At 36.2% G+C, this 13,625-nt stretch overlaps 1 protein-coding gene across 5 annotated transcripts in view; it reads right to left on the bottom strand.

Moving 5' to 3' along the window:
* The window catches only part of INPP5F (inositol polyphosphate-5-phosphatase F), a 162,254-nt gene that overhangs the window by 78,713 nt on the left and 69,916 nt on the right, over positions 1-13,625 (bottom strand). For all 5 annotated transcript variants that reach the window (XM_077126194.1, XM_077126195.1, XM_077126199.1 and 2 more), the window contains exon 3: positions 4,643-4,779. In XM_077126194.1, coding sequence (XP_076982309.1) covers positions 4,643-4,779 — 137 coding nt within the window. The remainder of the gene's footprint in view (positions 1-4,642; positions 4,780-13,625) is intronic.

Here is a 13,625-nt window from a genome sequence, read left to right as displayed (position 1 = left end):
TATGCTATATACAAAAATTAATTCAAAATGGATTAAAGACCTAAATATAAGAGCCAATACCATAAAACTCCTAGAAGAAAATATAGGGAAACATGTTCAAGACCTGGTAATAGGAGGCAGCTTCTTAAACTTTATAGCCAAAGCAAAAGCAATGAAAGGAAAAATTGATAACTGGAAACTCCTTAAAATCAAAAGCCTCTGAGCCTAAAAGGTCTTTGTTAAAAAGGTGAAGCAGCAGTCAACTCAATGGGAGAAAATTTTTGGAAACCACATATCTGATAATGGTTGGAATATCCTGTGCACATAAAGAACTTATGCAACTCAACAACAAAAAATCAAACAACCCAATTATAAAATGGATAGAGAATATAAATAGACACTTTCCTGAAGAGCAAATATAGATGGCTAAAAAGTACATTAAGAGATGTTCATCTTCATTAGCTATAAGGGAAATGCAAATTAAGACTACAATAAGGTATCACCTCACACCTATAAGAATGGCTGCTATTAAACAAACAGGAAAGTACAAATATTGGAAAGGATGTGAAGAAACTAGAACACTTATTCACTGCTGGTGGGAATGTAAAATGGTACAGCTGCCTTGGATCACAGTTTGGTAGTTCCTCAGAAAACTAAATATTGAGTTGTACTATGACCTGGCAATATCAATACTCAGTTTATACCCAGAAGAGCGGAAAACAGTGACATGAACAGACATTTGTACATTGATGTTCATAAGGGCACTTTTCACAATGCCAAAAGATGGAAACAATCCAAGTTCCCATCAAAAGGATGAGTGGATAAACAAAACATGGTATATACATACGATGGAATATTACACAGCAGTAAGATGAAATGAGATCCCAAAGCATATGACAAAATAGATGAACCCTGAGAACATAATGCTGAGTGAAATATATCAGGCACAAAAGGATAAATACCATGTGATTTTGCTATTTTGACTCTAATAAAGGTAATCTCAAAGATTTACATAGTAGAATATAGGGGACCTAGAGGTACACAGAAGCTAGAGATGGGAGAAAGGTTATCCGATGAGGTTGAATGTAAACATAAGAAAACAGAAGTGATGGCAGCTAATTACTGGAGTCATAAGTGACATTGCCATATTGAAGGTGAATATGATTGAAAGGGGATGAATAGTGCCATTTATCCCACTGATTAATTCTACAATTATAAATAAGTTCTCACATGAACTCCTTCAAAGGTTTGATCTTGTACAGAGTCATTAAGAGAGGAGTATGGGGGAAAACTAATATTGCATGCTATGGCCTATAATTAACAGGAAAATAGCACAAATACACTGCAATAGTGGGGTAAATAATTGGGGGGGGGGGGAGTACGGATAAGAGACTAAGGAAGATTTTGACTTGATATTGGTGAGGCTGTGTTTATCAGTTCTTTGTCTCTTTGGACCAATGAAAACTGTCTAAAATTGAGAGGGTTGCTGATTATACAACCATGTGAGGACTGTGTAAGAGTTTATTTTGGACATTATCCATGATGCCCAATGGATGGAGGGTACAATCACTGAGAAACTGAAAGGCGAACTGTGATAAATATATATATACATATGATGGAACACTGTGTGGCTACAAAAAGGAATGATGTGAGGCACTCAACGAACTGAATGTACCTTGAAAACAATGGGTTATTCAAAATAAGTCACAAACAAAAGAATAAATATGCCACAGTCTCTTTCAGAAAATACTTATAAAAAAAATTGGAGCCTAAATTGTAAATTCGTATAGCAACCACACTTAATCTGAAGTTGTAAGTGTATTTCTAGATTCTGAGACACTAGTTATATGTGTATCGGCTAGTATTTCCCTGGAACTTTGAGTACCTCTGTGACAACTAAAATTCAGAGCTGGAATTCTGCAGCTCTGAAAGTCTGCACTGCTACGTATAATAACAGTTAAAGTGACCAAAAAAGAGATCAGGCTTCAATTAGAGATAAAAATGAAGCTGATCTGGTTGAGACAAAGGTCAATCAGAATACAGGGCAAAAAATGATAGTGTATGTACTCTAGAGCTTCACCTACTGTATGAGACCAAAGGCAGGATCTACATTATCTGAAACAGACATTCTAAATCAACCTTTCTGGATAGCTCACTTAAACAACACAAACACATGGAGCCCAGAACAGGAACGAGGCCTTGTAATTCTGTATAGCTTAATGTAACACCCAGAGATATCCCAGACTATGGTGGGCTGATAAATAAAAAGAACTGGTAGAGTTCCTTGAGGAACTGGAGAAAAAGAAAATGGAACTATTAAACTTTCCTGGTAATTTCTCAAATATTAGGGCCTCCCAACAAAATAGGCCAAGCCCTTGAGTTTGAGGCTTGCCCTTATGAAATGTATTTCTGTAGTGGCGAAGCTAAGACTACCTATAATTATGGCTAAGAGTTGTTTACAGGAAACCTCTTTAGTTCCTCAGATGTGACCTCTCTCTCTCTCTAAGCCAACTCTACAAGGAAAATCATTACCTTCCCTGCTACATGGAACATGGCATTCAGGGGTAAAATCTCCCTGACAACGTGGGACATGACTCCCAGGGATGATGAGCCTGGCCCTGGCACTGTGGGATTGATAATGCCTTCTGGACCAAAAGGGGGAAAAGAAAAGTAACAAAACAAGATACCAGTGGATAAGACAGCTCAAATAGAATCAAGAGGCTATTCTGAAGGTTACTCTTATGCAAGTTTCAGCCAGATATTGCTAATTGTCACAATCTGCCAACCCCCAACCAACATCATGCCTATCAACCCTAAACTACATCTAGGGCTGAAAGAGACTATAAAATTTTCATGCAGTAAGTTCACCTTCCTGAAACCCATTACCTCCAGAGGGTTCCTAGACTAGGTAAGCCTGGAAACCCAGAGGGGCTAGCCTCTCCAAGAATATCAACTAATTCCATCTGGTTACCCTATATTATGGACACTCCTTTTCAACATGAAAAGGTTAGAAAGGGCCCCAGAGATCCTCACAGAGTGGGAGAAGGATTAAAGGACAAGTTATAACAGAGAAAATAGGATTTAACAAATGAGTATGATTGCTGAATCACTATATTATTATTTCTTTTAGCCTCCAGTGTTTTGGAGCAGCTAGAAGGAAAAACCTGACACTATAGAATGGTAACCCATACCAAACCATGAAATCTGTTCTGTAGCTGCTTGTTGGAGTGTACTCTGAAAATTATTGTTTTTTCTTTTTTTTGTATTTATGTTATTCTTCACAATTGAAAAAAAAAACATTAAAAAACAAACAAAAAAGAGTGTGGGAGCTAAGGGTGTTAGACATCTTGCAAAGCTTCCAAGATTCCTGCCCAAGAAAGGAAATATCCTAAGCACCGCACAAATATCAGTATTGTCCTATGGTATCCATTACAGAAAAAATATTTTTAATAATTCAAAAAAAATTAGAATGTAGAAATTCCAGTGAAATCTGAAACATAAAAATAGTCATATTTTTGCTGAGTTTTAAAACAACTTAATACTGTCCCCAAACTCCTCCCCAAGAACTCAGCATGGAAAAACATATCTTGAGGCAGAGGGTGCTATGTTACCTGCTGTTCAGGTAAGAGGAAAGCAGCTCAGCAGAGTGATGCAGACCCAGACTGCCTGAGGCCAAGTTCAGACCCTTCCATGTGCTGGCTGTGTGACTTGACCCTCCACAAACCTTCTGTCCTTATCTGCACAACATGGATCACAGCAGTGCCCACCTTACAAAAGGGTGGTCTTAAGGATTAAATAGGATAACCCATGTAATCCACAGGGCCTGACAAGCATTTATCGAGCAAAACAGGTTCTGATTATAGCAAAGTGATGAAAATCCCTTGCCGCCAAATTGCCACACTAATGACAAACATGGCAAAAAACTTTTATAGGTTACTTCTAGCAGGATGCAGCACAATGTAGTGGTAAAACACCAGCTCTAAGCAATGTCATTATTTTTATCTTAAGTTGCTTTACTTGAGGGCTTGGTTTCCACACTGGAAAAGAAAAATATTGCACTAGATAGATAAGTAGTTTCCTTTCTTTAAAAAAAAAACAAAAACTTATTTCAAAAGCAATATTTGCCTAACATTTTCTAGAAATACAGATTAAAGGAGGATTTAGTAAAAATTAAATCTCTTCTTGATTACTCACCCTCTCACCCACTGCCAGATCAGGGGTTTTCAAACTGTATTGTGCAAAGCCGTAAGGTTTCCTGGAAGTAGAGGGTGTCTCGCCAGGAGAAGTCAAGAGGGCAGAGCCCCAAGGAACCCCCATCACCACCACAACCAAAGTAGCTCTGCTTTTATGTATTTCCTATACTGGGTTTTTAATTTTCTTTTTTTCACATGGGCAGGCATGGAAACACACCCAGATCTCCAGCATGGCAGGCAAGAACAATGCCACTGAGCCACTGTTGCCCCCATACTTCTATACTGGATTTTACAGATTTTGAAATGAGGGTTCCACTATTAAAATGAAGTTTGAAAGCCACAACACTAAGTTATCTTAAAGACATTATCCAGCTTTAAAATTGTATGATTCTGGTCTATGAGTCAAATCCTCATAACTGCTATTATATTCATATCAAATTTTCATAAAATCTCCCAAGATTTTACCTTACCTCTAGTTCAAGATCCTGAGGTTCCATTTCAGAGAGTGACAAAACAACAATTTTGGTAACTTTACAGACCTCATGGTCCCCTGGAAGTTTGCCAACCAATGCTTTCTGACGAATTAGAATAAGCCACCACGGAAGATCTAAAAGAGAAAAATATTGTTAATTTCTGGTATTTATAAAGTGCTACTGTACTGGAAAGCAGAAGGTGAATAATATAATAACAATAACAAATGTGGACAGATATAAACTTTTTTTAATTAATTAATTTTTTAAACATAACAACATACAAATGTGAACATTTCATTCTTGATATATAATCAATAACTCACAATATCATCACATAGTTGTATATTCATCATCATCATTTCTTAGAACATTTGCATCAATTCAGAAAAAGAAAAAGGAAAAAAAATTCATACATACCATACCCCTTACACCTCCCTTTCATTGATCACTAGCATTTCAATCTAGTACATTTATTTTAACATTTGTTACCCCTATTATTTATTTTTAATCCATATTTTTTACTAATCTGTCCATAAGGTAGATAAAGGTGCATCAAACACAAGGTTTTCACAATCACACAGTCACATTGCAAAAGCTATATCATTATACAATCATCTTCAAGAAACATGGCTACTGGAACACAGCTCTACATTTTCAGGCACTTCCCTTCAGTCTCTCCATTATACCTTAACTAAAAAGGTGATATCTATGTAATGCATAAGAATAACCTCCAGGATAACCTCTCGACTCTGTTTGAAATCTCTCAGCCATTGATACTTTATTTTGTCTCATTTCTCTCTTCCCCCTTTTGGTCGAGGTTTTCACAATCCCCTGATGCTGAGTCCCAGCTCATTCTAGGACTTCTGTCCCACGTTGCCAGGAAGGTTTACACCCTGGGAGTCATGCCCCACATAGAGAAGTGGAGGGCAGTGAGTTTGCTTGTCATGTTGGCTGAGAGAGCGAGGCCACATCTGAGCAAAAAAGAGATGCTTTCTGGGGGGTGACTAATTCTAGGCCTAATTTCAAGTAGGTTTAGCCTATCCTTTGCAGAGTTGAGTTTCATATGAACAAACCCCAAGATTGAGGGCTCAGGTTACTGCTTTGGTTGTCCCCACTGCTCGTGAGAATATTAGCCATTCTCCACATGGGAAAGTTGAATTTTCCCCCTTTCTTGCCATTCCCCCAAGGGGACTTTGCAAATACTTTTTTATTCACTGTTCAAATCACTCTGGGATTTACCAGGACATCACTCTGGACAAACCTACAAGATCTCATATCCTACTCAAGGTTCCATGTACTTATGGTATTCAATTAAACTGTCTACATAAGTTATATTAGGAAATGCACCAGTCAAAATACAAATTTTGTACCAAATAAACATTTTTTGCTTTAGTCTCACACATAAGTTAAAGTTTTAAAATATGAATTACCATCTATTTTCAACACCTTGAAGTACTGACATTCCTTTGTTCTTCCTCATGCAAAAACATTTTTTAATTTTTACATTTAGTAACTATCATTATACACTCTAAGCATTCCTAGATATCATCTCAGTCTTTATTGCCTATCTTTCTTTCTGATTTCATTTGTACCCCCAGCCCTCCTCCCTCTATCATTTTCACATTCAGCTTCATTCAGAGTACTAACATTACTGTACTACAGTTAGGTAGTATTGTGCTATCCATTTCTGAATTTTTACATCAGTCCTGTTTTACAATCCTTTGAACAATCCTGTTCAATCTTGTTGAACAATCTCTTTGTAGCAGTCCTGTTTTACAATCAGTCCTGTTGCACAATCTGTATCCCTTCAGTTCCAATTACCCTATATCTACCCTATTTCCATCTCCTGATGGTCTCTATTCTTAACTGAGACTCTTCAAGTTCACTCACTAATGTTAGTCTATATCAGTGAGACCACACTGTATTTGTCCTTTTATTTCTGGCTAATCTAACTCAGCATAATGTCCTTAAGGTCCATCCATGTTGCTACATACTTCTTAACCTTATTCTGTCTTACAGCTGCATAATATTCCATTGTATGTATGTACCACAGCTTGTTTAGTCACTCGTCTGTTGATGGACATTTAGGCTGTTTCCATCTCTTGGCAACTGTAAATAATACTACTATAAACATTGGTGTACAAATGTCCATTTGTGTCCTTGCCCTCATGTCCTCTGAGTAGATACTAAGTAATGGTATTGCCGGATCATACGGCAATTCTACACTTAGCTTCCTGAGGAACCTGCCAAACTGCCTTCCACAGTGATTGTACCATTTGACATTCCTACCAACAGTAGGTAAGTGTGCCTCTTTCTCCAAATCCTCTCCAGTACTTGTTGTTTTCTGTTTTATTGATAATGGCCATTCTGGTGTGTGTGAGATGGTATCTCATTGTGGTTTTGATTTGCATTTCCCTAACAGCCAGGGAAGTGGAGCATCTTTTCATGTGCCTTTTAGCCATCTGTATTTCCTCTCTTTGAGAAGTGTCTGTTCATGTCTTTTGCCCATTTTGTAACTGGGTTGTCTGTCTTTTAGTTGTTGAGCTGAACAATCTCTTCCTATATTCTGGATACTAGACTTTTATCTGATACATTGTTTCCAAATATTGTCTTCCATTGTGTAGGCTTTTTTTCTTTGATGCACAAAAGCATTTAATTTTGAAGAGTTTCCATTTATTTATTTATTTATTCAACGCTCGTCCTTTCGGTGTAAGGTCTAGGAAACTGCCTCCAATTATAAGATTTACAAGATATTTCCCTACATTTTCTTCTGAAAGTTTTATGGTCATAGATCTAATGTTTAGGTCTCTGATCCATTCTGAGTTGATTTTTGTATAGGGTGTGAGATATGGATTCTCTTTCATTCTTCTGCACATGGATATCCAGTTCTCTAGGCACCATTTATTGAGAGACTGTTCTGTCCCACATGAGGTGGCTCTACTGCCTTATCAAAGATTAATTGTCCATAGATGAGCGAGTCTGTATCTGAACACTCTATTCGATTCCATTGGTCAGTATATCTATCCTTATGCCAGTACCATGCTGTTTTGACTACTGTAGCTTCGTAAAATACCTTAAAGTCAGGTAGTGTGAGACCTCCACCCTCATTTTTCTCTCTCAGGATATTTTTAGCTATTCAGGGCACCCTGCCCTTACAGATCAATTTGGTTATTGATTTTTCTAATTTTTGAAAAGTAAGTTTTTGGGATTTTAATTGGAATTGCATTGAATCTATAAATCAATTTAGGTAGACTTGACATCTTAACTATAGTTAATCTTCCAATCCACGAAAATGGTATGCCCTTCCATTTATTTGGTCTTCTGTGATTTCTTTTAGCAATTTCTTATAGTTTTCTTTGTATAAGTCTTTTGTACCCTTAAATTTATTCCTAAATATTTTATTCTTTTGGTTGCAATTGTAAACAGAATTTTTTTTCTTGACTTCCCCCTCAGATTGTCCATTACTAGTGTATAGAAACACTGCAGATTGTTGAGTGTTGCTCTTGTAACCTGCCACTTTCCTGTACTCATTTATTAGCTTTACTAGTTTTGCTGTAGATTTTTCGGGGTTTTCAACATATAGTATCATTTCATCTACAAACAGTGAGAGTTTTACTTCTTCCTTTCCAATTCTGATACCTTGTGTTTCTTTTTCTTTTCTAATTGCTCTGGCTAGAGCTTCCAACACAATGTTGAATAACAACAGTGATAGTGGACATCCTTGTCTTGTTTCTGATCATAGGGGGAAAGTTTTCAGTTTTTCCCCATTGAGGATGATGTTAGCTGTAGGTTTTTCATATATTCCCTTTATCATGTTGAGGAAGTTCCCTTCTATTCCTATCCTTTGAAGTGTTTTAAACAAGAAAGGATGTTGAATTCTGTCAAATGCCTTTTCTGCATCAATCAAGATGATTGTGTGGTTTTTCTGCTTTGATTTGTTGATATGATGTATTACATTAAACGATTTTCTTATATTAAACCATCCTTGCACACCTGGGATGAATCCTACTTGGACACAGTGTATAATTCTTTTAATATGATGCTCGATTCAATCTGCAAGACTTTTGTTGGGGATTTTTACATCTATATTCATTAGAGAGATTCGTCCGTAGTTTTCTCTTATTGTAATATCTTTGTCTGGCTTTGGTATGATGGTGATGTTGGCTTCAAAGGATGAGTTAGGTAGCTTTCTCTCCTCTTGAATTTTTTTTTTTTTTGGTGTGTTTAACTTTTTTTTTTTATTAATTAAAAAAAGAATTAACAAAACAATTAGAAATCATTCCAATCTACATGTACAATCAGTAATTCTTAATAACATCACATAGTTGCATATTCATCATTTCTTAGTACATTTGCATCGATTTAGAAAAAGAAATAAAAAGACAACAGAATAAGAATTAAAACAATAATAGAAAGAGAAAAAAAAAAACCTATACCTGACATGCAGCTTCATTCAGTGTTTTAACATAATTGCATTACAATTGGGTAGTATTGTGCTGTCCATTTCTGAGTTTTTATATCCAGTCCCGTTGTACAGTCGGTATCCCTTCAGCTCCAATTATCCCTTCTCTTTTTTTTTTTTTTTAATTAACGGAAAAAAAGGAGTTAACCCAACATTTAAAGATCATACCATTCTACATATGCATTCATTAATTCTTAACATCATCACATAGATGCATGATCATCATTTCTTAGTACATATACATTGGTTTAGAAGAACTAGCAACATAACCGAAAAAGATATAGAATGTTAATATAGAGAAAAAAATAAAAGTAATAATAGTAAAATCAAAACAAAACAAAACAAAAACCTATAGCTCAGATGCAGCTTCATTCAGTGTTTTAACATGATTAGTTTACAATTAGGTATTATTGTGCTGTCCATTTTTGAGTTTTTGTATCTAGTCCTGTTACACCGTCTGTATCCCTTCAACTCCAATTGGCCATTATCTTACCCTGTTTCTACCTCCTGCTGGACTCTGTTATCAAGGACATATTCCAAATTTATTCTCGAATGTCTGTTCACATCAGTGGGACCATACAGTATTTGTCCTTTAGTTTTTGGCTAGATTCACTCAGCATAATGTTCTCTAGGTCCATCCATGTTATTACATGCTTCATAAGTTTATCCTGTCTTAAAGCTGCATAGTATTCCATCGTATTTATATACCACAGTTTGTTTAGCCACTCTTCTGTTGATGGAGATTTCGGCTGTTTCCATCTCTTTGCAATTGTAAATAACGCTGCTATAAACATTGGTGCGCAAATGTCCGTTTGTGTCTTTGCCCTTAAGTCCTTTGAGTATATTCCCAGCAATGGTATTGCTGGGTCGTATGGCAATTCTATATTCAGCTTTTTGAGGAACCGCCAAACTGCCTTCCACAGTGGTTGCACCATTTGACATTCCCACCAACAGTGGATAAGTGTGCCTCTTTCTCCGCATCCTCTCCAGCACTTGTCATTTTCTGTTTTGTTGATAATGGCCATTCTGGTGGGTGTGAGATGATATCTCATTGTGGTTTTGATTTGCATTTCTCTAATGGCCAGGGACATTGAGCATCTCTTCATGTGCCTTTTGGCCATTTGTATTTCCTCTTCTGATAGGTGTCTGTTCAAGTCTTTTTTCCATTTTGTAATTGGGTTGGCTGTCTTTTTGTTGTTGAGATGAACAATCTCTTTATAAATTCTGGATACTAGACCTTTATCTGATATATCATTTCCAAATATTGTCTCCCATTGTGTAGGCTGTCTTTCTACTTTCTTGATGAAGTTCTTTGATGCACAAAAGTGTTTAATTTTGAGGAGTTCCCATTTATTTATTTCCTTCTTCAGTGCTCTTGCTTTAGGTTTAAGGTCCATAAAACCGCCTCCAGTTGTAAGATCCATAAGATATCTCCCAACATTTTCCTCTAACTGTTTTATGGTCTTAGACCTAATGTTTAGATCTTTGATCCATTTTGAGTTAACTTTTGTATAGGGTGTGAGAGATGGGTCTTCTTTCATTCTTTTGCATATGGAGATCCAGTTCTCTAGGCACCATTTATTGAAGAGACTGCTCTGTCCCAGGTGAGTTGGCTTGACTGCCTTATCAAAGATCAAATGTCCATAGATGAGAGGGTCTATATCTGAGCACTCTATTCGATTCCATTGGTCAATATATCTATCTTTATGCCAATACCATGCTGTTTTGACCACTGTGGTTTCATAATATGCCTTAAAGTCAGGCAGCGCGAGACCTCCAGCTTCGTTTTTTTTCCTCAAGATGCTTTTAGCAATTCGGGGCACCCTGCCCTTCCAGATAAATTTGCTTATTGGTTTTTCTATTTCTGAAAAATAAGTTGTTGGGATTTTGATTGGTATTGCATTGAATCTGTAAATCAATTTAGGTGGGATTGACATCTTAACTATATTTAGTCTTCCAATCCATGAACACGGTATGCCCTTCCATCTATTTAGGTCTTCTGTGATTTCTTTTAGCAGTTTTTTGTAGTTTTCTTTATATAGGTTTTTTGTCTCTTTAGTTAAATTTATTCCTAGGTATTTTATTCTTTTAGTTGCAATTGTAAATGGGATTCATTTCTTGATTTCCCCCTCAGCTTGTTCATTACTAGTGTATAGAAATGCTACAGATTTTTGAATGTTGATCTTGTAACCTGCTACTTTGCTGTACTCATTTATTAGCTCTAGTAGTTTTGTTGTGGATTTTTCCGGGTTTTCGACGTATAGTATCATACCGTCTGCAAACAGTGATAGTTTTACTTCTTCCTTTCCAATTTTGATGCCTTGTATTTCTTTTTCTTGTCTAATTGCTCTGGCTAGAACCTCCAACACAATGTTGAATAATAGTGGTGATAGTGGACATCCTTGTCTTGTTCCTGATCTTAGGGGGAAAGTTTTCAATTTTTCCCCATTGAGGATGATATTAGCTGCGGGTTTTTCATATATTTCCTCTATCATTTTAAGGAAGTTCCCTTGTATTCCTATCTTTTGAAGTGTTTTCAACAGGAAAGGATGTTGAATCTTGTCAAATGCCTTCTCTGCATCAATTGAGATGATCATGTGATTTTTCTGCTTTGATTTGTTGATATGGTGTATTACATTAATTGATTTTCTTATGTTGAACCATCCTTGCATACCTGGGATGAATCCTACTTGGTCATGATGTATAATTCTTTTAATGTGTTGTTGGATACGATTTGCTAGAATTTTATTGAGGATTTTTGCATCTATATTCATTAGAGAGATTGGTCTGTAGTTTTCTTTTTTTGTAATATCTTTGCCTGGTTTTGGTATGAGGGTGATGTTGGCTTCATAGAATGAATTAGGCAGTTTTCCCTCCACTTCGATTTTTTTGAAGAGTTTGAGGAGAATTGGTACTAATTCTTTCTGGAACGTTTGGTAGAATTCACATGTGAAGCCATCTGGTCCTGGACTTTTCTTTTTAGGAAGCTTTTGAATGACTAATTCAATTTCTTTACTTGTGATTGGTTTGTTGAGGTCATCTATGTCTTCTTGAGTCAAAGTTGGTTGTTCATGTCTTTCCAGGAACCCGTCCATTTCCTCTAAATTGTTGTATTTATTAGCGTAAAGTTGTTCATAGTATCCTGTTATTGCCTCCTTTATTTCTGTGAGGTCAGTAGTTATGTCTCCTCTTCCATTTCTGATCTTATTTATTTGCATCCTCTCTCTTCTTCTTTTTGTCAATCTTGCTAAGGGCCCATCAATCTTATTGATTTTCTCATTGAACCAACTTCTGGTCTTATTGATTTTTTCTATTGTTTTCAATTTCATTTATTTCTGCTCTAATCTTTGTTATTTCTTTCCTTTTGCTTGCTTTGGGATTAGTTTGCTGTTCTTTCTCCAGTTCTTCCAAGTGGACAGTTAATTCCTGCATTTTTGCCTTTTCTTCTTTTCTGATATAGGCATTTAGGGCAATAAATTTCCCTCTTAGCACTGCCTTTGCTGCGTCCCATAAGTTTTGATATGTTGTGTTTTCATTTTCATTTGCCTCGAGGTATTTACTAATTTCTCTAGCAATTTCTTCTTTGACCCACTCGTTGTTTAAGAGTGTGTTGTTGAGCCTCCAGGTATTTGTGAATTTTCTGGCATTCTGCCTATTATTGATTTCCAACTTCATTCCTTTATGATCCGAGAAAGTGTTGTGTATGATTTCAATCTTTTTAAATCTGTTAAGACTTGCTTTGTGACCCAGCATATGGTCTATCTTTGAGAATGATCCATGAGCACTTGAGAAAAAGGTGTATCCTGCTGTTGTGGGATGTCATGTCCTATAAATGTCTGTTAAGTCTAGCTCCTTTATAGTAATATTCAGATTCTCTATTTCTTTATTGATCCTCTGTCTAGATGTTCTGTCCATTGATGAGAGTGGGGAATTGAAGTCTCCAACTATTATGGTATTTGTGTCTATTTCCCTTTTCAGTGTTTGCAGTGTATTCCTCACGTATTTTGGGGCATTCTGGTTCGGTGCATAAATATTTATGATTGTTATTTCTTCTTGTTTAATTGTTCCTTTTATTAGTATATAGTGTCCTTCTTTGTCTCTTTTAACTGTTTTACATTTGAAGTCTAAATTGTTGGATATTAGTATAGCCACTCCTGCTCTTTTCTGGGTGTTATTTGCATGAAATATCTTTTCCCAACCTTTCACTTTCAAACTATGTTTATCTTTGGGTCTAAGATGTGTTTCCTGTAGACAGCATATAGAAGGATCCTGTTTTTTAATCCATTCTGCCAATCTATGTCTTTTGATTGGGGAATTCAGTCCATTAACATTTAGTGTTATTACTGTTTGGATAATATTTTCCTCTGCCATTTTGCCTTTTGTATTATATATATCATATCTGACTTTCCTTCTTTCTACACTCTTCTCCATACCTCTCTCTTCTGTCTTTTCGTATCTGACTCTAGTGCTCCCTTTAGTATTTCTTGCAGAGCTGGTCTCTTGGTCACAAATTCTCTC

This window comes from Tamandua tetradactyla, chromosome 13, assembly GCF_023851605.1.
Source record: "Tamandua tetradactyla isolate mTamTet1 chromosome 13, mTamTet1.pri, whole genome shotgun sequence".
NCBI classification, from domain to species: Eukaryota; Metazoa; Chordata; class Mammalia; order Pilosa; family Myrmecophagidae; genus Tamandua; species Tamandua tetradactyla.
This window is presented reverse-complemented; position numbering and strand designations above follow the sequence as displayed.